The sequence below is a fragment of the Rhopilema esculentum genome, chromosome 18 (genome assembly GCF_057945365.1).
Source record: "Rhopilema esculentum isolate cy_ngs chromosome 18, ASM5794536v1, whole genome shotgun sequence".
Taxonomy (NCBI): Eukaryota; Metazoa; Cnidaria; class Scyphozoa; order Rhizostomeae; family Rhizostomatidae; genus Rhopilema; species Rhopilema esculentum.
Genome location: NC_142832.1, coordinates 6,070,979 through 6,095,710, shown reverse-complemented (window position 1 = coordinate 6,095,710; position 24,732 = coordinate 6,070,979). Strand labels below are relative to the sequence as shown.

The 24,732-nt window shown below is 35.0% G+C and overlaps 1 protein-coding gene across 2 annotated transcripts; it reads right to left on the bottom strand.

Moving 5' to 3' along the window:
• Nucleotides 1–1,197: 1,197 nt before the first annotated feature.
• Nucleotides 1,198–23,782, bottom strand: LOC135680820 (EF-hand calcium-binding domain-containing protein 6). Of its 2 annotated transcripts, none has more exons than XM_065195020.2 (19): nt 23,623–23,782; nt 22,821–23,172; nt 22,285–22,370; nt 20,651–20,748; nt 19,662–19,739; nt 18,973–19,039; nt 18,364–18,470; nt 17,583–18,056; nt 16,912–17,022; nt 16,128–16,238; nt 15,000–15,176; nt 13,731–13,950; nt 13,400–13,470; nt 12,556–12,680; nt 11,946–12,145; nt 10,981–11,066; nt 9,857–9,959; nt 8,152–8,214; nt 1,198–4,455 (listed from the first exon to the last, which is right to left on the bottom strand). In XM_065195020.2, the coding sequence occupies exons 2-19, from the start codon at nt 23,149–23,151 to the stop codon at nt 4,240–4,242; spliced, it is 2,724 nt and encodes a 907-aa protein (XP_065051092.2). In that variant the 5' UTR covers nt 23,152–23,172; nt 23,623–23,782; the 3' UTR covers nt 1,198–4,239. The 2 variants fall into 2 exon arrangements, with proteins under 2 accessions (XP_065051092.2, XP_065051093.2); XM_065195021.2 differs by having other exon boundaries at nt 23,619–23,727.
• Between the last annotated feature and the right edge of the window lie 950 nt (nt 23,783–24,732).

Genomic DNA, 24,732 nt, shown 5'->3' with positions numbered 1-24,732 from the left:
GAGAAGTATTCTTTTAGACTATTGGCGATACATAGGCGAAATTGAATAGTTCTAAAAAATGCATTTATGTTACGTCATCACCACAATATTCGAATATTGATCAAAGCCTAGCATTCAGCAAATGAAAAATTTTCTTTCAAGGCCTAGCAAATAAAATCACTTCGATCTTTATGACGTAAAAAGATCATTTCAAATGATCTATATATATATATTCAACCTTTGGCTAAAGCTTGCGGGCTTCGTCGTAACAGATCGTTCTAAATATTTGTTTGAAAAACCTCTCCTATCTTTAATCTATAATCTATTAAAAGGATTATTCAGCTTTTGGACAGACTAAGTGAGAGCAGATTGGCAATCTCGGCAAAAATCAAGACGTCGAAAGTTGAGAATGAAATGTTCAGAAATGAAACGCCATGTCCAACTTTTGTTTTTCCATTACAAAGAACAACGGATAAAAACAAATGGGTATTATTTTTACGGTTGCAAGGGAAGGGATGGGTTTGATTTAGGCTTTAAGAAATTTTGATTTAGGAGATCTTCATACATATACATATATATATATTTAGAAATTTGTCTTTTGATACTTCCGTAGCACAGTGCTCAATACGTTAGCACGTAGAGCGTGATATATCATAGATTGAAGAAAGTAAAACTACATGGTTTATCTCTACAAGCCTGTTTCGTGAGTAACTCACTCTTCAGGAGATGACCCTATATATACCCTATATGACCCTATACTCTCCTAACCCTATATATATATTTATATATATAAAGAGATATTGATGATAGAAATACCTATATGTCACTTAAGATCATTGATAGTAAATGGAAGTTGATATGTAAGCAAAAAATCTTGCCTTTCCTCTTACCGCCAAATAAAAACATACGAATAGATTCAATCAAAGACCGCGGAGCATATTACGGATTGAGGGGGGCTAAAAAGTTTTTTTGGGGGGAGGCTAAACATACAAAAAATCAAGAGCAGGGCAACTTTTGCAATGTTTTTAAGTACATTTTGGAAAATACTTTGGGCTAGGCCCCTAAACCGGTCCCTGGATTTAATAATTATCAAAGACGTCACGTGATAAGGAAAGAGGAAAGGAATTGGTGAAAAATATAAGAAATTGAGGATTTTTTATTTAGGATTTTAGCATCAAATGCTTTAAAATGGAGAAAAAATCAATAAAACAAAGCACATCTTGCCATTGCTGTATTTCATCAACTAAAATCAAATCTTACATATGAGCTACAATATTACAATGCTATAGTTGCTATTTACACATGAAAAAATACTTTCTAGGTCATCCTTTAGCCAATACTGGAAATATATGGATTGCTAGTTTATTGATTATTAAAACAAAGAAGATGCAGTGTTTATGATATACTTTGTGTTGGGTTAGCGACAAGGACATCACTTTTTCATTATCAAGGCAATGCCTGTTATTCGCATATGTAAGCACTCTTCTGTTTGCCTATAATGGATAAAAATTTATCCTTGACAAAAGTGTAGTGGTTGAGCCCCCTTGCTGATGCTAAAAAGTCAATCCCCCCCTTAACTGTTGATTGTAATACACTTTCTGAAGCAAATTTGCAGGAGGGGCAGTTGGTAGTGGGGGCGCTGAAAAATTTCAAAAATTGGTGACGAGAGTACGCTGTATATAACAATTTTAAGATCCATTTTCAGAATAGACAACATAACTTTGAGGTAATCCTTGACTCAAATTAACCTATCGGTCTCAGAAACTTTTTCACCTGATTCTCAATTTTCAAAAGGGGCGGACAATTTCCAAAAAAGGGGCGCCAGACTTGCTTCAACTCGTCGAGGGAGGGGCAACTGCCCCTAGTTGCCCCCCTTAAATCTCCCACTGATTATACCGCTGGTTCTTATTTTTTGTCTCCCCTGTCGGTTTGTTCTACAGGAACCTCTGGGTCCGTGTTTTGTTGTTAAAAATAAAAATAATGATCCCCCATTAAAGTTCGATAGTTTCTCTACCGATGGTAAATCGATGTTCTATCTTTACTGATATTAATCGTGAGAATTTACAGGCGGGCCGTTAAAATACTATGCTACAGGGCTCTTCTAATACTTTTATCATTTTGAGAATTCAACCTGATCATTGACACACTAAGTCATGGGAAAAAGTCTCTTTTCCTTTCGAAAGCCTTTCTCGGCCTCTGCACCTGCAACCCACGCACAAATCCTTTTTTGTTTTTCTACCGGGTCATTCGCAATCACAATCAGTCGGAAAAAGTGCCAAAAGATCCTTCGCAACAATAACAACAGAAAAACATAATATTATACTGAGAAGCATCATTGCTTGGCTGGCATGACTCATCGGAGATGTGTTATCCACTGGGTTGAAGGTTCCAAAGCAGAGAAAGGATCAGAATAGCCCCTTCTTTATTGACCAAATCTGAGATATATTTGTGCTAAGGTACATAAAGAAACGCATGGGCTCCGACACACGTTGGAAAAAGGGGTGGGGGGGAGAGAAAATCTAACACCGAAAACAAACAAAAGTGAAAAAAAGCTCTCTTGTGTTGTAAAAAAGTGGGAGGGGATGGAAATAAAGTTACCTGAACTGTTATTGGCAGGGGCAGCTTAACGCCCTTCCCTCTATTGTCGTTCGGCATGTTAATGATCGAGGAAAAACGCTCCTCAGAAACTATTGATATAGAAACTGGGACCCGCCAAACCCACTATTTGAACGAATTTGAGTTTCTCAGTTATAGTGGTAAACTCATGCTAACGCCTAAAAGACCTGATACTCAAAATTTTTTAGAAACTGAGAAAAGGAGAGAGAATAAGGCAATTATTTTCTCGATTAGCGTGAAGGGATACGCATCCATGAAGGTAACCAAGCAATGCTCTCTCCTGCTTGACTGGATAGGGATAGAAGATAATCAAAATAAGTCCACTGGGCAACCACCCCTTTATTAAGAAGACCCTTGCTGAAAAAGTACTAAAAATATCATTTAAAAATCAAATGACCCAGCAACAAACCGAAAGAGATCTTCAAGTGGGATGAAGCACCTCAAAATAATTATGTGCCACGCAAACTTTAATTTTTTGGCACGAAGTATTTAGAAATATTTGTAGAGCAAAAAATATCCTTTTTGGTTTCTAACGCCTCTTCAAAGACTACGCTTGATATCTAGGTGGAGATTAAAATAACGATAAGAGTGAAATCCAAATTGTTATTTGGGGAGAGGAGATGGCTGAACTAGCCTTTGAAAAGTGACGTTTAGGCCGTGATTGTATATGGTTTCATATCAAAGAATGTTAGGCATAATCCTTTCAATTAAGAGTAAACGCAGACTGACCCCTTAATATAAGAACATGAGTCCTTCCCCTTGTATTGAATGGTCAAGTGTCGTCCACAACAACACCAAGTTACCAAGAATACATAAACTGTCTTTATCATTCTGATGCATTAAATGACACCAGAGCCAGTGGCGTACCCAAGGGGGAATAGGGGGGTCCGGACCCCCCCAATTTTCTAAAATATGATTCTCGAGATGTGTCCAAAAACGATGTAAAACTCATTGGGGGGGGGTGTAGTATACTGTATGCTTTTGTAGATAACAATTGTAAAATACTTTGCTATTTACCGTAGCTAACATGAATCAAATAATGGGGGAAAATTTTGCAAAAAGGGTGTTTCCCCGCATTTGCAAGTGTTTGAAGGGCGTGGTCAAAAAAATTCTGGGGGCTGAGCCCCAGACCCCCCGCTGCTTCAGCCCTGGGTACGCCACTGACCAGAGCATCAATACAGTATGTCAAAACTCCAAGACTGTCCCCAGATGACTAACCACTAAACATTTTACAGTGAAAGACGATTATACGAAAAGGCACAATTAAATGGCTCTTTGAGCATAAACTAATAGAAATATGACACATAAGTATCAAAATGTCCTTTTGGCTTAAATGAGAAAAAAAACCAAGATCTATGGGAAGCTATTTGGAAATAAATTTATGTACAGGATCTATTAGCAAACGGCATTTGGGAATAGCCGTTTGGAATTCTATTAAACCTGAGAAACAATGTATTTTAGATAACAGCATATCAAGCACTGGAAAAGTGGTTCGAGTGGGTAGGGGCTGGAGAAGTTGGGCAGTTATCAAAACTTTTGTAATTTCTAACTAACAGTTGCTGGACACCTGGCACTAAAATACCTTGCATGCTAACCTGCAGCTGCAGAATGTTTTGTGACCCATCGATCATGCCAAACTAACATTTACAAAGAACCCAATTTTCGTAGAAATTCAAGATAGTTCACTCGGCCGTTCATGCCTTTATCGAGCTCTGTGAGCATCTGGAAATTCTCTTCTGGGTCAATATCCACATCGCAAAGCTTGAGGACTAAGGTGAACTCTTGAACGGTTAGGTATCCATGTGCATCTTTATCAAGCTTCTTGAATGCACGTTGCAGCTGCTTCAGATCGCCAGAGAACTGGAAGACATCGAAAAAGATATTAATCTGGTATACAACCGAGTGTCTACATACACATTAGTTTTGCAAAATCTTGCTAAGATCCTTAAAATTTTTGTTAACAATTGTACCTAAAGACGGTGTTTCCCTAGTTTCCCTAGTTTTCTGAGAAACTGAAGGGCATAGTCGGAGAAGGAGCTTTGCGAATCCCTCCTGGGCTGGAGCCCGCTAATGACGGCCACTATCCCATTATCCTATTGCATACATGGGCTCCGACAAAGGTTGAAAAGTGGGGGGGGGGCCAAGGGAAAATTTAACACCCATAACAAAAGATTTTGAAAAAAACTCTATTTTTTTCCAAAAAAGTGGGGGGGGGGGGGCCAAGGCCCCCCCTTCGTCGGAGGCCCTGACATAGGTAATTACGTGGGGGAAGGCAAAAATACTACATGTCATAGTCCTGGGCTTGTTCTCCAAAAACGCTTTGGGGTTGGGCCCATCATAAAATGTCTAAAGGTGTCTAACATAGGTTCATCATAAAATGTCTAAAGGTTCTTGATATCAATTTTCATATCATTGTCTTTATTACCTTGACAGGCTTGCGGCTTATTTGAATCAATTATGTAATTTAGTCGAACATAAGAAAGGTGAATCGATTGTACCATCAAATATGAGAAGGTGAAATTCTGATTTACGATTTTATTTTTTCAACTAGACTAAAAAACAAATGAAGACATGACCCCATTAAGGGGACGAGGCCAGAAAGTCACCCGATAGTCACTCCAAAATAGTGTCTTCATTAATCTTTTAAGAAAAAGTAATGACAACTTGCTCTGATCGTTGTAAATAGTCCATACAAGCATGGAGATTTACAAAATAAGTGGAATCGTGTTATTTCAATCCTAGTTAGGCATATAATCAGGAAAGAATCATAGTTCTAGGTACTGAATTAATGAAAAATAGGATTTTTCTTCAACTGGACAGAGTGAATATCCATACCCTTGCAATTATGTGACTAATCTTCAAAATTCATTGTGGTCACAGCAAACAAAAATTTAGGAAAACCCCTCAGTATAGCTATTTGACCTGACCACGCAAGACGCTACTTTCAGACATATCAATCAGTGTCTAGGAGAATCTCTATGAGAATAAACAAATGCCTAGGTTATTGATACTCGGATTCGAGATTCGAGAACTGAAGGAAATCTGAATTTCATTCACCTTTAGGCCTTTTTCATCCCTAATATGAGATTGTGCAATGTGGCTTGAAATCGAGGTTTATCACTAATCCACCGCAGAGGGACCGAGGAAACACGAGAAATCCGATGCGATTAACTTTTTTGCGGCAAAATTGGAGCAAAAACCAAACTGCAACGCAAGGGTCTGTTGCGCCATCCCTGTAGACGTCAGAGGGATAAACCTTAATCCCATGATAGCTTAATAAAGCGTCTCTTCCAATCTTAACTTTTCTATGATAATATATTTATAGGTCCGATAATTCTATATGGACGTTGCCTGCCATATAAAGACCAGTGGAATTTTTTAGGACGTTCTGAAAAACGTATTTGACAACATGCTTAGATAAAAATGCGCAGGAGCTGATTGGTCGCTTTGAATGTAACAAGCCTCCAGAACAGAAGGCTTGCTTGGTAGCTTGAAAACACAAGGGAAAATTGTATTCACCATGCGCGGAAACAATTTGGGGGGGGGGGGCGGAAACAATTTTTGATGCTTGACCTTCAAAATACCATCTTCAAAGGTCGATTGAACTAGTTAGCAATCCAAACATTATTTTAATCTGTATCCAGATCTTTAACCCAAACTTTAAGGTAAGATGGCGAGAGAAAATATTTCAAAATGTTAACAGAAATTTTCACTGATAAACAAAAAATTACGTTCCATAGAAAAAAAAATAGAAATGCATGAAAAGATGGAAGAAAGATATTGTTGAAACCGATAAGAAAAACAAAGTGATGATTTATTTGCTTATGCTTAGAGATTAGCAAGCACCATTCCTATATAGGATAGTGAAACGACTTGCCTGCTATCAGTGTTATTTAGTATAGGTAAGAGGTTAAACAAATCAATGAACGAAGCATTGAGCCATGGTAGATATTGAGCGGCTGTGGCACCAAGATGAAACGAATCGGTATCGTACGAGCAGAGAGCAAACGGAGAAGAAGTAAAGGGGGCGTGAGCCTCGTGATGATGGTAACGCAACTGACTGGATACTAAAGCTTTGATATCCTTCTGTTTGATAGCAAAAAGAACATAGTTGACAGAAAAAATTCTTTCTTCAGTTTTGTACAATGTATTGACGACATGCTTGGCCCAAGAGCCTTGTCCCATCATCAATAAAATCATTTCCTTAAAAAATACCTTCTTGTCATAATTGTATAAAACACATTTTTTGACATATCTTTGTAGTTTCCTTTTCAATAATCCAGGATTACCAAAGCTTTGCATCGTTGAATTGAAAATATTGATTGTGAGCGATGAATTAGATTTACTTTCTCATTATGCTTTGGGGTGTTTTCAACCATAGATAATCACTTTGCAATGAAATAGCATTTGGAATCGAAATTGAAATAAAATTAATCAAAACCCAGACTATCTGCTCCAATCCCTCGATCCATTGTCAAAGGTCATGATCACAAACTAATAATCGAAAAGCGTTTTAAGGCCAGAGGGACTCTGGGCTTTCCTTACTCCTATATGAGTTTGCTATTTTAAAGTATGATAAACTCTGCCAAGACCAGATTAAACACTGCTTAGTTGTTGGGATCTTTTGCTTTCGTCTAACGTATCCAGCATTTTCGTTATACTAACGTATTCATGTCTTTGTGGGATTCCGCTGTTGTCCTTTGTGTAAGCTCTTCATTTTCGTATGATAAATATTGCTCTGTTTAGGCCAAACAAAGCCCTTGCCTAAATCTTTCAGGCAAAGGGCTTTACATCAAGTCGTTTGTTTACTAAAAACTAATAAGGATTAACTTATGTGTATATCTTTAAGATTTAAGTACAAACATATTCTGGTGTTGACAAAAGCCTCTGGGTAAGGTATCCAAAATTGCTGATTAAATAGCTATGAATCTCAGTCTGCATCTTTATGGACTGGATAAAAGGACAGGATTTGATTCATCTGCATTCTTGTTTGATAGTACTGAGTATTAACCCGAGTACCCTCTTTTCAAATACCTCTACAGCTATATACAATGAAAATGCAATGAAACTGATTGCTCAGTCGATGGTGAAATGCAATGATCAGCATTTTGCTCAGTCGATGGTGTATTTCGAAATGTCAAAATACAAAGCTAGGTGTTCCTGAGACCCTTTCAGAGGTTATTGTGGGAGCCTGTCGTTTTTATAAAGGAAATATGGAGACGTCTCTAATTTTTTGTTGTGAACAGGGAAACGTTTTGACAGGATCTCGAAAGATTTTTAGGAAGGGACATTAATTGGGAACAGGGATCCAAATTTTTTAAAGATTTTCAGGGAACACGGAAGCACAGACCTTCCTTGGGGGTTCGTTCACTCTAACATTGTGACAGCAAAAGAACAACCAAGAATTCCAGAAGCACGTGGAAGGTGCGAGGGGGGCTACGTCAGTTCTATTCGTCCCTTGATCGACTGTGCAATCGGTCTGCTGAAAAAGAAACAGTGGGGCAAAACTACGCAAAAATATATTTAAAAAAATCTCAATAACCAAAGTTCACTCACCCTATTATGGATCTTCTGCGCAACAGATGCAAAACCTTTTGAAGCTCTTGGTGATACATTAATCTAAGGGAGTTGAAAAGAAATTTAAAAATCAGCAAAACATCACGATAGCTTAAAAACTGTTAAAAATAATACTAGCTATACAATGAAGAGAACTGAGCTGCTTCCATAAATGATTCAAGGATATGACGATGCAGAAGATGATTACACCCTATTATTTCAGAAGGTCCTCGCTAAAAAAGTTTAAGGATATCGCCTAAAAGACAGACACTTGATGTAAATTGTTGAATAATGAATATTACCAATCAAAAGGATTAAGCAACGATGATGTCAATACGAACGACGACTACTGGCCTATTCTTTTGGAATAAACGAGACCTATTGGCTCTTGTAGACGAAGTCGGATGACAGTGTCTAATACTTTTTAACTTTTTTAATGTGTTGCGATGCCCTAAGGTTGTTTCCTAGAAAATGATGGGACACTTATACTAATCTGGTTCTAATTCTAATAAACATAATGTCTCCATGCCAAGAATTAGCAAAATGATACTCAATAAATAATTTCTTTAACTGATAGTATATTTTAAACTGGCGAACACTCTTCCATAGAAAACAGCTTCCCATAGAAACGAAAAATATATCTCAAAAGTAAAATTTTGAAAAGCAATTGAAATTAAAAAGGCTTATAGATAAGAATAATATGAAATCTAAAGATTTGATAAACCACTGAAAAATCATGGATCAACATGTTTTGACTTCTTGTTCTTCTGTCTAGAGACACATTCTACTTGCTAATTGCTGTTGTAGTTTTTCTGTTAATAAGATTTTTTTCTAACAGGAATAACCTAAAAATCCTATGTTTTCTGTGCCGCATTATAAAACAATCTAGCATATTGGCTAGCATATTTTACAGAAATACAGCATTTCTTAAATAAGAAAAAATAAAGATCTTCTTTATTAAAAAAAGCTAAAAATGCAACTCGATGTTGGCCTAAATAATGAAATGAATAAATATTACTTTACAAGACTTGGTAATATTTCTATACCAACAGAAATAGGAAATTCTTGTTTAATTAAATTTTCCGCGTTAACCAGCTGTTATTTTTCCTTTTCTATTGAAGTATCAATCGGCCCAAACCATGAATTATGTTTAACTTCGAGTGAACTCCGACAAATTGAGACAATAAGATTGAACAATGAGACAATAGTCTATTGTCTGAAACAAAGAGGTTTTACTGGGGTTGGTTGAAACAGTTCTTTCAAACTTGAGATCTTCCCCAAGACCTTGACCAATTTCGCAAAATTTGTGAATTTACATCCATCAGAAACGCAGGGCTTAACTTGAAAACATGACTGTTCTGTCAATTTTAGACATTTCTCTTGATAAATGAATTTTCTGTTGGAAGACGGCATCAGAACTGTTCTAAGAACTTTTGTTCTTCAAAGTAATTGCATGCAAGAAATGATTAGAATTGAAAAAGCGTTTTGCTTTCGAAGAATTTTATCTGAATTAGCTACCTTACTGGGTAAACATTAGGTAAAATCCTTAAAATAAACAGTGTTTTGAACAATTGAAAGTACATCCGTGGATGTAATAACTGAAGGAAAGTGCAAATTGCTTTGAATATTTCAGCAAGTGTCAGTTTGAATAAGTCCATTGTACTTTCTGGTTATCAACTTCTCTACTCAGGTTTTGGCTACTTACCAGATCCTTTGCTGGGTGGGTTAGAATGTTGGTCATGTTATTGCCTTTACGATAAACCTGTCGTCGAGATGAGAATGGCTTTAAAAATTCAACCCAACAGACACTAGAAAAAAGATAACAAATCATTTAGAATCAGTGAAATAAGTATATATCATACTTTCAAGAAGGCGAATCAAAAATGTACCATGGCCTCACACAACAGTAATCTATCTTAATTATAAAATAATTCCGAGCTTGCTTGCATTAGAGAACAAAAAGTTCAACTCTTGAATTCACGACTAGCGTATAACCATAAAAATTATGCAACTGTTTATATGGAGCTCTAACTAGTACCCCAGTGATTCTCTTGCTTGAGCTCAAATTATAGAAATGATAAAACTTTCCATGATATAGAATAAAAGGCTGATAAATCTCAAGCCAATTTTTGCAAACTAACACCGATATTATGACACGATTACCATGAACATAGTCAACTGAAGTAATGTTACAAATTAGTTTATATAATGCCAATAACAAAGCTTACAAATTATTAATTTTAGTGAACAAATATGCAATGAGCCGAAATCCAAAGAAAGAAAAGCAAATAAATATGCCAACTTCTTCTCCTTTTGATTGTTGGATCGATTTCAAATTATAACAAGTAATGATTTGACAGGTAATCCGAACTTGCAAGACATCAACACAGATAAATCTGTTTTTAGAATCTTTGAATTTGGATCACATAATATGAAGACCATTATAAAATGCCTCTAAATACGCAAGATCAGTTAAATATGTTGCAGATTTGAATGAGATGTGACTAAATGAGTACTGGCTTTTTCCTCATAAAATCCCCAGTGCTGAAATCTAGGCCCCAGACCAAATTTCTTTCGCTTGCTTCATCTCAGCCAGTTGGAAACAGATTCCGCTTATTTTGCCTCTTTAGAGGTATTACGTAGCTTTCTTTTAAGTTATGTTGTCAGAAGTCAAAGATTCTAAAAATGCACTTGCTATGATGTCACACTTAAGAACTCTTTAGTTACTTGTCATCAGGGTCATCCGGAGCTTTGTATGAAAATCATAAGCTAAGATTACTTGAACTGTCACGTGATAACAATGAAGACTGCTGATATCAAGTATAGTACCTTCCGTTCTTTTGGATATCAAATTTCTTACTCAGTACGTCACATTCAAAGTCTGTCAAATATATACATAAGCTTTGCAATATGTTCTGAAAAAGAGATTTTAATAAAATGAATTAGAAAAAGGAATTGGTAATTCAAAAAGGAGAAACAAGAATGGCTACAGTAGAAAAACTAATTGGCTGACTTTAATCCCATACTCCTAGGGTAAGGGTTGTCTATTGTTGTATTAAGGATCAATTAATTATACAATGCGGAAACTTCAGCAACTCGGAAAGCTTTAACCTTATGCAATCAATACCTTTCTGGGATGAAACTCCCAAGTTATATTTATCTAACAATCTTTTGGTAGTACAAAACTTGAAAAAGTTTTTGAAAAAAGCAAACATTTGAGTGCAATAAAGCTTGCGTATGACACTCTTCAGAGTATAAAACGTTAGAAAATGGATCAAAAACTCTACGTTATACCCAGTTAGGCAAGCGGCATTGATTAGAAAACCGCAACAATCACATGCTCGCGTTTCTGATTAGCCTAATTTGAGCCACAACTGGGTATATATATTTTCTAGCGTGGAACAAAATTTTAGCACCACTATATCAAGCATTTTATTTCATTTCAATTCATTTCATATTTCAGCAATTAGTTAAAAATTGTATAAATATTAAGATGCTAATAATTAAGAAGAAAATAATTTTCAAGATATGATATCATTGACAAACGTTACATCATAGGTAGTTGAAAAAAAGCTTAAGGACATATGAGAATCACTCTAAAGAACTCTCGAGCCATACACCCTTAAAACTTACTGACCTGGTTAAAAAAAAGCTTAAAGACATATGAGAATCACTCTAAAGAACTCTCGAGCCATACACCCTTGAAACTTACTGACCTGGTTAAAAAAAGCTTAAAGACATATGAGAATCACTCTAAAGAACTCTCGAGCCATACACCCTTGAAACTTACTGACCTGGAACTGCTCTTTGGTGACAAAACCAGTCTTAAGAGTATCAATATCATGAAAATGCTTTTGCAAAGCTTCCCAGTGCTGATCGACTTTCGATCTTAGGTTGTCTTCAATCATATCATAAGCACTGTTGAGCTTCTTTGAACGTAATTTGAAGTCACTGTCACCACGTTTTGGAGGAGATATCTTTGAGTTTGGAAATGCTGAAAGAGTTATGAGTACAAACGATAAATATGCGAGAGCTGAGATAAAAATAAGGTATCTAAAGAAGCATTGTTGTTTTAGCTGATCATGACAACGCATGTTGCTATAGGGGATTTTTGTGGTCTTGATAAAGTTAAAACTACAACAATTTTTCATTTAAGAAAAGCTACCATTTTCAATTTTCTATTCAATAACAACCTTGTAAATTATTTAATCCTGACAAATGTACATTAATTTAAGCTGGTCAGGAACTAGCTTAGTGAAAATAAATGCACGTATTCAGTCTCCGAGTAATAGTTTCTACAATGAAAAACTCTTTGATTGTTTCAAGCAAGTTTACATAGCTACAAATTCTTTTTTTGATACTAACGTTACTAAAGATTGTCACTGATATTTGACTCTCAATTACCTGCAGACTTAAGGCGAAAGCTGAAATGTCTGACAAACTGCATGAATTCAAGATATCCTTTATGATCTGTTATCAAAGTGTCCCATAGCCTCTTTACTTCATTTTTGCTCAAATTCAGTCCAAATCTGTAAAAGTAACAGCAAGAACAAATGATCACCAGTTTATAATTAAAAGTTATTTCTACACTAATATTTTGTCAAAGCACTGACGACAAGAAACAATTTCAACGTCTGAAGAACAATGTAGTGGGATATCTACTGAACAACTTTCTTATTCTAAATTATAGAAAAATAACAATTTAACGAATAGATGTTTGCAAGGCTAATACGCTTTAAAATGTATAATTTCATACCTACAATAGCATTGTAAGTAAGAAGCAATGTTGCAGGGCGAATGGTTACCCAACAAAACAAAGAAATTTGTAATAACGGTTGCAGAAGATAGTCCATACATTTCAAATCGATACATTTTCTTAAAAATCTCTTGAAAATGATCGAGAATTCAAAAATAGCAGAAAAAAGCCTTAGGTAGTCGGATTAAATCAGCTGGTAACCAGGCAAGAATTATTGGGTGCACCATTATTTGAGAAAATAGTAACAGAATAGATTTTTTATAAGAAACAAAAAAATTTTATATGTTTTTTAGGGAAGGGGTTGATATGTCTCTTTATCCAACTCTACTTGGTATATGCCCACATCGTACCTTTGTAGCCTCAAAACCTCTATAGGCAAAGCCGATTCTAAGAAATAATTTTCCTGTGTATCAAGACAGTATTATGTTTAATTTGTACAAGACAATTGAGCAAGTTTTATTTACCATCAATGAAAATAAATGAAGAACTTACTTTCTCAAAAGTTTGATTAGTAAATCGGGATTTAGTTTCTTTGAATTCAGTTCATCAAGCTCTTGGAACTCCTGAATGAAATAATATGCAGGTTCAAAAAAGGAAATATCTAGAAATTTATAATTTTTATATTCTAGCAAAACATTCATAATTCATTTATTTTATCTTTGTCTATTCTCGGTGCGTTCCGGTGTTCCTTGTTCAAATCAGTTATTAGTTAGAAGAGTCAAAAAGTGTATTTCGTACATATACATAATATAAATTAAGAGGAAGATAGAATCTTGATAATTAACAAAAAAGATTAATCTCAAGCAATGATGCAAAAACATACTCTTTCAATTTCTTGGTAGTTCTGTTTAACAACTCCTCTAATCAAAGAATAAAGTTCCTCTACACTTCTGCCTTCTTGGCTATCGTAAGAATCTTTCGAGGCACGGCGCGAGTTCGACTTCTCCTCCCTTGGAGTCGGTGGAGGAATTTCATCAACAATATCGTTGACGTCACGCAAGTCCGCTACTGTCGATTTTGCATCGAATAGGCTTTTTGCTTCCCTATAAAAATGATTAGAATTCAATGGCTTTTCATCATTTTCAAAACCCGTAACAAATAAGTTGAAACACCGAACAATTAAGGGTTGTATCTTCTGTTTTATCTCTTCTCCCGAGTAGTAATACTTTCACCCCCTCCCTTTTAGAGAAATGTTGGTAGTTTAAATACATATAACATAAATCACACAAAAAATGTCGTTCCTTAATCTCCTACATCGTTTTGAAGAAAATCAACAATGTTCTCAAGAGGAGAAAGGGGTGGTTGTATTGGCCACTAAATGATGCTTGTGTTTCAAAACTTTTAGCAGAGATTGCCAAGATTAGTTTTTTGAGGTGAAGAGAATCACTTTCAATGGAATTTTACTTTCTCGAAACATGAATGACATTTCAAGGAAACTTGATGATATGTATTTATTTCGAATTCCGTGGGCGGGGATGTGGTTGGAATGAAGGAAATGCGAAGAGATTCAAGTGAACAAATATAAAGGGCAAAGGTATCAAACATATTTAGACTAGACATCGATCAATCTTTATAGAGTTAATCATAGATATCATCACAAATTAATATTAAATCTTCAAAGAATTAAAATCAATTTAGATATTAATTATGAGTTTGTAGACAATGTTTTAGACAAAGGCTCATTTCTTGGTAAACTTAAGTCTTTATCAGAGTTTGACACAAACTGACCTAATTAACACTAAACAAGCTATATTTTTAGAGATGCTTTCAAAACTCAATTATGTTTAGTTTGAAAACCCATCTTGAATCATTCAGAAACTTTTTGGTCAATTCAATAAATTCTATTTCTAGGTTTACAGGCAAATGCACGCACATGTTATTTTAAGCTAAACAGACTGATTGGAGAACAGTGCATAATTTCTCCAAGATATGTAGTACTGTGATTAAAATGGCGATTCAATAAGCCAATAATTTGATCATGGAAGCAGGGAAATGACTTTAAGATGTATGCAGGAAGTTGAAATTGTCAAAAAGCAGGAGCTGTTGTCAATACCAAAGTTAAAAATTATGAGATGAATTTTTAGATACTGACCTTGAATCAAAATTACTCATAAATTCAACGTATTTCACCATCCCGTTATCATCCACTGGAACTTTCTTCAGAAGACTTTTAAACACTTCCTCACTAAGCTCGATTTTGAATTTGCTTTCTATGACTGCACGAAACTGTTTGTCTGACAACTTCATGGTGTTGTCTCGATCCAGTTTGCTGGAAGATATGAAAGAAGTCTCTTTACAATGTCTTATACTTTGGGGCTGGCTACACTGGGCCTTTTTGTAACTATAGGACCAGAGTTACTTTTCTCTTTATGGAGGTGCCTGTTTGTGGAAATTTACTTAGATAATGCTTTGACAGCAATAAATAGAATTTTGGACAAAGTTATTTGTTTCTTGCTTTTTTGATGTCACCTTTCGGGACGTTTAAGTTGCTTGAGAGTTCAATGTTTCTTAACTAACTGACACATGAAAGAATTTATCAGCGAACACAAGGTTTCTAAGGGGATATAGTAAACAAACTTATCTAAAGACCATTATTTTCATACGTATTTTCAAACAGTATGTCTACAATATATCAATGAAAAGCACATATGTCTATCATTACGTAAATGATATTGTAAAGCAGAGATGTATACATTTTCTCATCCAGTTAATTGCCTTAATTTTCAAATGAGGAATAACGAACATTTTTGTTTGTGTTAATCGACAATAGGGCCTGTTTGAACAGATTTCTTCAAATCTATTTAAAAGCATATTGAATAAACAATGAGCCAAAAAATAACAAGTAACAATTGCTCTTAATTCGTTTAAATTTATTCAAAATTCAAACATTGAATATCTTTTTTGTCAGACACTAAGAAAAATAAAAATGAGCAGACTCTACCCAGTTACAATGAAAAACGTTGAAGAGTATCTTAATGGCTATTAATGAAAATCATATAGGTGAGCTGCATACGCTTTTGTGCATAGAACAGGACCGTTCTAAATTGCAGCACTGAGTTTCACGCTTAATGCAACCCTTATGGTAGAATCTCAACTTTGAATTACTATGATAGTGGCAATATATAACTTCAATATTTCAATTTTGAGAAAATAACTCGGAGTGATTTGCTTAGTAATAAATATCTGCATTCACGGTTACAATCAAGTGATGTATACATACTGAAATGAGCCTAATAGTGACAAAAACTGGGTCTGGAAAAGTTCCATCAGTTTTGATTCGGCTGTTACAGTATCCTTTAAGGCCTCGTTTTCATACATATCATTGTTGTACCTAAAAATAAATAGCATGCATTTAAGTTATTCTGTTCACACTGCGACGTCACAGAAAAACATATGTTGATCACTGAGTGTAATAGGCAAATTGAGTGACCATAAGGTATAGTTATGGGTGGAGGAAAGCATTTCCGGACATCCTATCTGCTCATTTGGGTTTCAAAACTGACATTCGAAGACAATGGGATGTCACTTTGAAATTTTGACATCACATTTTTACCTTTTGATATGTGAAATTACCTATCTGATACGACTGAAATGTTCTGAACAACATCCGGAAAAGCAAAATCCATGCATTAGATAATCTATCGCTAGAAAAGAAGATTTTAACAAACTAGAATTAAGATGCTTAATCCAAATTGGGAGAAGGATCATGTTTTACTGGGTTTCGAATTCGAAGAGAGCGTTCTTGAGCACAGGCGACAGATGATTCACTGATATATCAAACAAACTCCCTGGAATGTATGACATAATTTAATAGAGTAGTGACTGTTAAATCTACATTCTGAATTTACAGCATTTTAATATAGCTGTAACTTAATTTGAATTTATAGGCAATGTACTATAGGACTGGCATTATTAGTCAGTAATCCTTCTGAAAAATTATCTTTTACGTCAAAATTATCTTTTACCTGATTCAAGAAGAGCTAAAGATTGTTGTCAGTTCTTACTTGTGATTGGGGTCGTTAAGAATCTTGTGTGCCATGCCACTTTCACTTCTGTCTTGGTATTTCTGTATAAACTTCTTGTAGTCAATCATCCCAGTGCTTGATAAGTTACACCTTAAAACAAAAATATTAAGGTCCACCATCAGTATTTTCAAAAGAGGGATTTTTTGCAAATTACCCTCAGCATAAATTTATATTGAACACTTTAATGGAGGATAAATAAAAAACTTTATGCAATTTAGTTTCTAAAAAAGTTGAAGAGGTTGATATGAAAATTCATATTTTTCAAGGAATGCAACTGAATCTAAAGTAAGCTCCAATTTACTTCACGCTTCCAATACGTTATTTCTCCTCACACTGAATTCTAAAACTGAACTGCAGAGTTTCTTGTGTTTATAGCTATACCCATGAAATATAGCTTTAGGGCATTCAAGTAGAAGTATTAAAAAATGAATAATCACAAGCATTTTAAATCAACGCTTATAAAGCGATCTAGTTTCATCACAAGGAGTTGTAGAATCATAGAATTACTCATTCTCATGTTACTCTGAGCCAGTTCACAAAGATCCCAGGCTCAATAAAATAAAACTGCTTGGATAAAATAGAATTATCCATTAAGACAGGGATCAAACATCAATGCAGTTATGCTCTCTTTAAATAGAAGAGGGCTCTACCTTTCCAGAAGTTCATTTAGTTGTTGGTCATCGAGTTCTATATTGTAATCTGCAAGCACACGTTTGAGCTGGGCCTTTGATACAAGGCCCCTTCTCTCCAAGTCCATCTCATAGAAGGCATGTAGCATTTCTCTGGCACCCTCTCTAAATTTGTTAGTCATCCATTTCTCTATATCAAAACTCTCTTTTTCATCATCGATATTTTCCGGTGATATACTTCTTCGACTCTTCGTACTGCTTTGGCTTGTTCTTGGTCTGTTATTCTCTGTTATTGAAATGCCAAGCTTTGTAAGTATTTTCTCTCCATTAACAGCTCCAACGTTCTCTGTATCAAACCTCGCCCATAGCTTATCGTATTCATCGTCCTCCATGTGAAAACCAAGCACACTTATTGCGTTTCTAAACTCTGGTTTAAGAATACGTTTGGTACCACCAGGGTTTTTCTGAGGCACTATGGCAGCCATATCTTCAAATCTACGAGAGAAGATGTTTTGAATGCTATTAATTGTTATACCTATGTTAGACGAAGTAAAACACGATTTTTATTCAGGAATCTCTAGCACAAATTAATGAGCAAAGAAGAACACATCAGCTCGTTAGTAACTGTGATGTAAACGAACGAAATTTTTTACAAATTTGTCAAGAAAGGAACAATTTACGGAATCTTTTGACTGGCCATAGTATAGCTAAGTTGGAAAAGCTATCGTAAAAAGGCAGATAAAATTTAACAAAAAAGCAAACTTTCTCGAAACATTGAAAACGTACTTAAATACTTCACTACCTTTGCTTTGCTTTTTCTTTCAAGTGCATGTACACTTGGGAAGCGTTCATGGTTGTCTTTGCTTTTCTCTGCAATTCTAACCAAGTTGGATATTCATTGCTATCACCCTTGATAACAAAAAGAAAAATTATAACTTAATCTATCGTTTAAGTAATCTGCTCTTAGCTTTATCTTAGTGAGTATAAATCGAGCTCGGCTGCCATTGCTTCTGCCTGAATGTAACAAATTATCAACTGACAGTGTTAGCTTTCAATGATGATATAGTTAAATCCAATAAATTAATTTTTTCCCCGTGATAACTCAGATATTCGATAAGTCGGAGTGATTTTCATTTCCCATTGAATTTTCCTGCCCTATTCAAGTCAAAAGTTGTACCTCTGAAAGGCTATACGTTCGCTAGGCTAGACCCTTTCCTTACACCCCTTGAAGGTCAAACTTAATGGTATTCAACTCATCAATTGTAAATAAATGTTTCGTTACCTTAATGACACACATTTAGTGAATAAATCCACTTAGCTTTTACATTTCAAACTCATTAAAACCTCTATATTAGCAAAGATTGAATATATCGGCTGGAAAAGTGGAAAAAAGAATAATTAAATGTAAAACCTGAGTTGGTTTGAAACAGGCGTAAAATTGTTCAAAAGCAATGATCTTCTTCTGTTCTAAGTGCAACCTGCAAATCGAATACAAACAAACCTTCAACAGAATCAATTTATCAAATATTTTTCCAAAAAACAGTTACCTTTATGCAAAGAAAAAATCCACTACGAGATTCGTACAGACACTCTAAGGGCCAAGGGAGGCTCTCGCAAAATTTCTTAACAAAACACCAAGACAAAAAGTAGGAAATGGCTATTTCTAGGCATTATAAGGGCATCCACCCGTGAGTTCCCAGCTCTACATCTCTGGGCAAAATCTCTAGAAAAATATTATACGACTGTATTGTTTGACCCTAAAATATCACCCACAAGGCACAGAGGGTCTGGACCAGTGCGTTGGACATATTTGCCATTGATAATTAAGCACGGACTATATTTAAACTATCAAGGGAGTCCTGTACTAATAAACACAGGGGTGTAATGCTGACGGGACTCAGATCGACTATGTCCCCTTGTTTGATAATGCCAAGATAGATCAAATTTTACATCTTATTGTTAAGACATATTTGAGAGCTTGTTTCTTGTTTCTCTTTCTGTCTAACCAAATATTGTATTCTGAAAGGTAACATGGTCATGCAAACAAACATTTCACAAGCATATATCCAAGTAAAGTGTATATTTGCAAAGTTCTTTTACCTTGTCATTAGTTTGTTGAATTGACTTAGGTTTATGATGAGGCCAACAAAGTTTGAAATTATCCTTGAAAGCGATTCCCTGCAATATAAGAATAGCATGACTCAGTTGCAGTGACGTAGATAGAGGGGGTGAGAATCCCCCCTGAAAATATAAACAGCTATTTTGTCGGAAAACTGTTGATCTTGTCGGAAATATAACATGCTTGTCTACTTTTTATCTTAGTGTTAGCTTTGAGTGGAAAGATTTTAAAGCTAAATATAACGATGTATTCCGTTGTTCTGAATCAGATTGGCAATCTCGTTCGATAAGGTATCGCACATATATAGCCAGAAAACTTTCAAGTAGTAAGGCTTTCTTTCCGATTTTAATTCAGGTCTAATGTCGTATATTGTGTTCAAATTTATAAAAAACTAGAATTTTAAAACTGATTGGTTTAAAATAATAGAAGTTGACACCAGTAATGGAACAATGGGGCTCCACATAATTCTCCAAAAAATTGATAAAAATTCAATGGTTAGAGTTGGTTATGTTGTTTTTAACATTTGCTTTCGAAAAACACACATAATGTAAAGAACTTAAGTGATTCAAAAGGGCATGGTCCCGGGGGTCGCGCCTACTGCCCTGCCACTTTGGCTAAAACTGCTGCTTTGGTTGTTTGTTCTCAAAAATAAATTTCAAAGATACAAAATAATTAGGGACTTTCTCTCCATATTATTGCTAACCAATGGAAAAGTGAAGGGAACATTTCATTCCTTCATACAGAAGGGATTATGTTAACCCTAAAAACTCTTTTTCTTAATTCAGTTCTTTATTACATTTTATTCTACATTTTAGGTCTCTGTCTTCAATTTGCCATTTTACTTTGTACCATTGGTGATTCCATTGGCTTTCAGAAAATGTAGATAAAGAAGGTTATGATTTGATGTTGCCTACATTTTGGGGAAAAAGCTAAGGGAAACATTAAAAATATTTTAATAGAAGGTACAAACCTATCCACATTTCCTTTTCCTTCAGGGTCATAGGATTTAAATGCATTCTTTATGGTAAAGTAACCAGTTTTCATTTTCTCTCTAAGTGTTCTCTCAAGCTTTGGAAGAGAATTAGCAGACTTTTAAAAGCTGTGTTCCATTATGGCAAATTTATGATAACACTAAAAATGGAAAGTGATAAAAATCAAAGGAAAAAAGCATTGACTTCTCAAGTTCTGTCACCAGCTCACGGTTTTAAGCATAATCCAATTTACACTTCTCCTAATTCAGGGAAATTTTCCCATTTTTTTATTGACAACAAGAATGGCATGAGTTATACTTGTAGGGCTTATTAGATTGATGATACAGCAATAAATTATCATACGGAACTCAAAACCATTTGCAGATTTTATAAAGGATATAATTCTCAATACACTTAGATGTTTCCAAAAGTTGACAAAACCCTTATCAAAAAGAACAAACAAGATTTTGAGGTTTATGGTTATTAAATGTGGATTTTCTTTAAAGCAAAATTTCATGAACTTCACAGAGTTGTGCAATCAATGACCATGCGCTTGCAAAGTGAGAAAAACAACTCTCAAAATAACTTGATTTACATATTCTAAAAAAACCCTGTTTTGATTTAAAACACTTCATTCATCTCAGTCGAAGATCCTATCAAAAGTGAAGAAACTCTTTCAGTTGAGCAACAGTTGTTATGAAATATTAATACCCCAAAGAACAGCTGTATCCTTCAATTTAAGAAGCATTTAGAATTTCATGATGCAATTGAACAAACAGCGTGTAAGGAAGTCAAACTTTTTACTGTAGAAAAACTAATAGTTGCAGTGCCATTATTTTTAGACATAATGTATGACCTGCAGAGGATAAATATCAATAAAAAGAAAGGCCACACCAATAAATCTGTAGGATTTAGAAACAATAGCGCCACAAGAAACTGCCAAGTGAGAAACAGATTTTCAAAGTCATCTCTCAAAATATCAGTTCTGGTCTTTAATATTAATGATTCTTAAATGGACAGAGGAGGTTGGAGAAAAACAGAATGTTAGCCAAAGAACCTAGCAAAACAGCTTGGTAGGGCTATAGGTTTCTACAGGAACATGCAGAAAAAGAAATATTTATAGGTCTGGACTTTATGCTTTTGAAAAACTGATGTTGTGAGGAACAGTACTAAGTAAGAGAATGGCAAAATACACGAAAAGTCATCAGGTGAATAATGGACCTAAAAGAAATTCGGAATGTTAGGGAAATTTTGAATTATCTGCTGTGTGTGCTCATTTCTTGTTTGCTTCTCTGCCTTTACAAAAGATTTTCATATGCCTAACCTACATGGAGACCATATTTATGCATTTTGAAAGGTTTTATGATCAATTCTTGAAAATTTCTGATCTGCTTTAATTTGACAGAAACACCCTGCACCAATTTTTACATAAATGCACATTGAAAATGGGTTTTTTACGAAATAGCCAATTTTACTTAATCCAGAAGAATTAGGATCACTTGCCAGCCATCAATAACTAAAATTTGGGAGAATTATTGTTCATTTGGTTCAAAATATTATTTCACTCCTAGACTCCACCTTTATATCCGGGAGACTTGGCTAGTATGACTAATAGACATGAGCAGGTAATTACCTCATCAGTGGAAACTCTCCCAGTTGCTATTGTAGTGCTTGTGCTTGGTCTTGAGTTTCTTGGACTGTTCATATCAGCAGACTTGCCTTCAAAACATGAATCGTTGTCAAAAACAGACAAAGCAAGATATCTTGAAATCTGCATGTTGGCCTTAGTGCACTATCATTTTCACAACAGAGTCTTAAGCTTAAATTAATGAATGCTGTAACAGATTGCAGTTTCTCCTTTAGAAATTTGGCTCCAATGGCAATTGTACAGACTTTTTCTTAAAGAAAATGAAAATATAAGCAAAGATAATAATTTATGACTTGCCTAGCTTTCAATGCTAGGTGTGGTGATAGAAACGTATTGGATCTCAAACTATTTTAGCTAGTACAAAAAGGTCAAAAAGGGATAAATCCCTTTCAATGTTTATCTAAGTGGAACAAAATGCATGATTCAATGACAAATTTTGAAGGAAATGAACTTCAGACCACTGGTATTAAATAATATACATATAGTTAATAATCAGTTAAACAGGAAAAGTGATTTCTTACCAAGAATGGGTATAGTTGTTTTATTTCTGTCATCAGTAACTTTGATTTCTTGGTTTTCTCCAAGTGGGGGCAACGCACTATGTCTAGGGGAGCGTAAACTTCTAAAGGGCATCTGATCAGCAGTGATTGGTCTGAGGACAGTTGGAGAATTCTGTTGGATGTCATCGCCAAATCTGGTATTACTTTGTCTTGAAACACCCCTCACGTTAATGGTTGCAGGGTCGTCAATACGAGAAGAAGGATGGGCTACTTTTATCATCGGCAGAGCTACACCGTTCTTGGAAGGGGGCCTCTCTATTGCAGAGTGCAGTCTTGGGCTGGCCACAGACATTTTGAAATTTGCTTTATATTGCTACGAAAATATGAAATTATTGATTGAATTAGCTTGTAAATCACAAACGCATCAAGATTAACCAACTGCATGATGAGTCTAACTGCTCGAGATGCTCAGACCAGAAATGGGGAGATAAATTAATTGTAAAGAAAACATTTGTCAACCCGGTAATGCTTTTACGGTAATATGATAAACTTCTGATCATGATATTATCAGCATCACGAACCTTGTTAATACAATGTTCCATTTATCAACGTACAATGCATTGCTAAATTTCTAAAATGTGCTTCACAAAAATTACAAGTTTTGTTTAAAAATAATCCAGGTGAACCTATTTTCGTATCATCATAGAACAAAAAAGCGTAGAATTCAAAAACCACTTTTTAATTATTTAAATGACTGTGTGTTATCATAATCAAACGTTCATTTTATAAGAGTTTTTTCTATAAAAGTCTTCGACCTACCTACCGTTTGTTTTAACGTGCACCAATTTCGAAACGATACAACTTCAAATCATGGTCATAATAAAGTAGTGTGTGTTGAAATGCTGGTTTCCAAGTGACAAAGTTGCTATGCAACAAGATCAAAGAGCAAAGCACAAAAGATGACGTCTTTATTGTGTCACAACAATGGATATGAATACATGTGACAAAAGAACATCTGGACTCTAACCATGTCCCTCCGCAGAGGCCATAAAAGGAGGACACGATTGGGCCGCGCTGAAGACTGAAAAATAAAGTTTTATTATATATAACAATATTTTCGTGAATAGGTTTTAAAATATATAATCAAACACATTTTTAAAGCATATGAAGAGGAACAAATTCACTAGAAGCCCCGAATTTCTTTCTGGATACTTAATAAAAATCATTCCAAACTCCATTAATTTTGACCCTTAATACGAAATTGAATCAAAAATGTCTTGAAACTAAAAACAGTTCCATTCAGAGGTTTATTGCTATCAAAGTAAAAGGGAGAATCTTGTAAAAAATGACACAAAAAGATAGAAAACGTGGAAATTGGCTACTTTTCGGTATCAACAAGGGGGCATAGGATCAATATTCTTAAAAATTGGATGATTCTAAAGAGTGTACTGCCACGCTGCTACCTTGCAAGAACTTTTCGGTGAATGATAACCGTAAAAATTGCTTTTCAAAAGTAATGCACCCAACTTAAAAATGCTTCCTACGTTCCGTGTCACAGTTGAAATAAAAAAATACTTTCTACGTTCTCAAAAGGCAAGCGGCACTGATTGGTCAACCTCAACAGGCATGTACTCGTGTTTCTGATTGGCCTATTTCGATCCACAACTGGGTATATATATTTCCTAGCGTAGAGTTTTCGATCTATGTTCTGACGTTCTATACTCTGAAGAGTGTCAGACGAAAAGCTTTAGTTTACTAAATGTTTGCTTTTTTCAAAGCCATTTTCAAGTTTTGTACCACCAAAAGATTGCTTCCCACGTTCCATGTCACAGTTGAAATATCCTCCCAAACCTCGAAATATTTTATGAAACATGTACTAGCTACTAGCTACTAAAATGCGAGGTCTGAAAGGTCCTTAAGGCCTGTATGATGT

What these genes read in the sequence shown, in the direction of transcription:
- LOC135680820 (XM_065195020.2), bottom strand. Translation starts at nt 23,151, where the DNA reads ATGTCTGTGGCCAGCCCAAGACTGCACTCTGCAATAGAGAGGCCCCCT. An exon ending in CCTGTTTCAAACCAACTCAG is followed by an intron (nt 18,471 to 18,972) that starts GTTTTACATTTA and finishes TTTGTTATCAAG; the next exon opens with GGTGATAGCAATGAATATCC. An exon ending in TCACCAAAGAGCAGTTCCAG is followed by an intron (nt 11,067 to 11,945) that starts GTCAGTAAGTTT and finishes TCTCTTTTTCAG; the next exon opens with AACATATTGCAAAGCTTATG.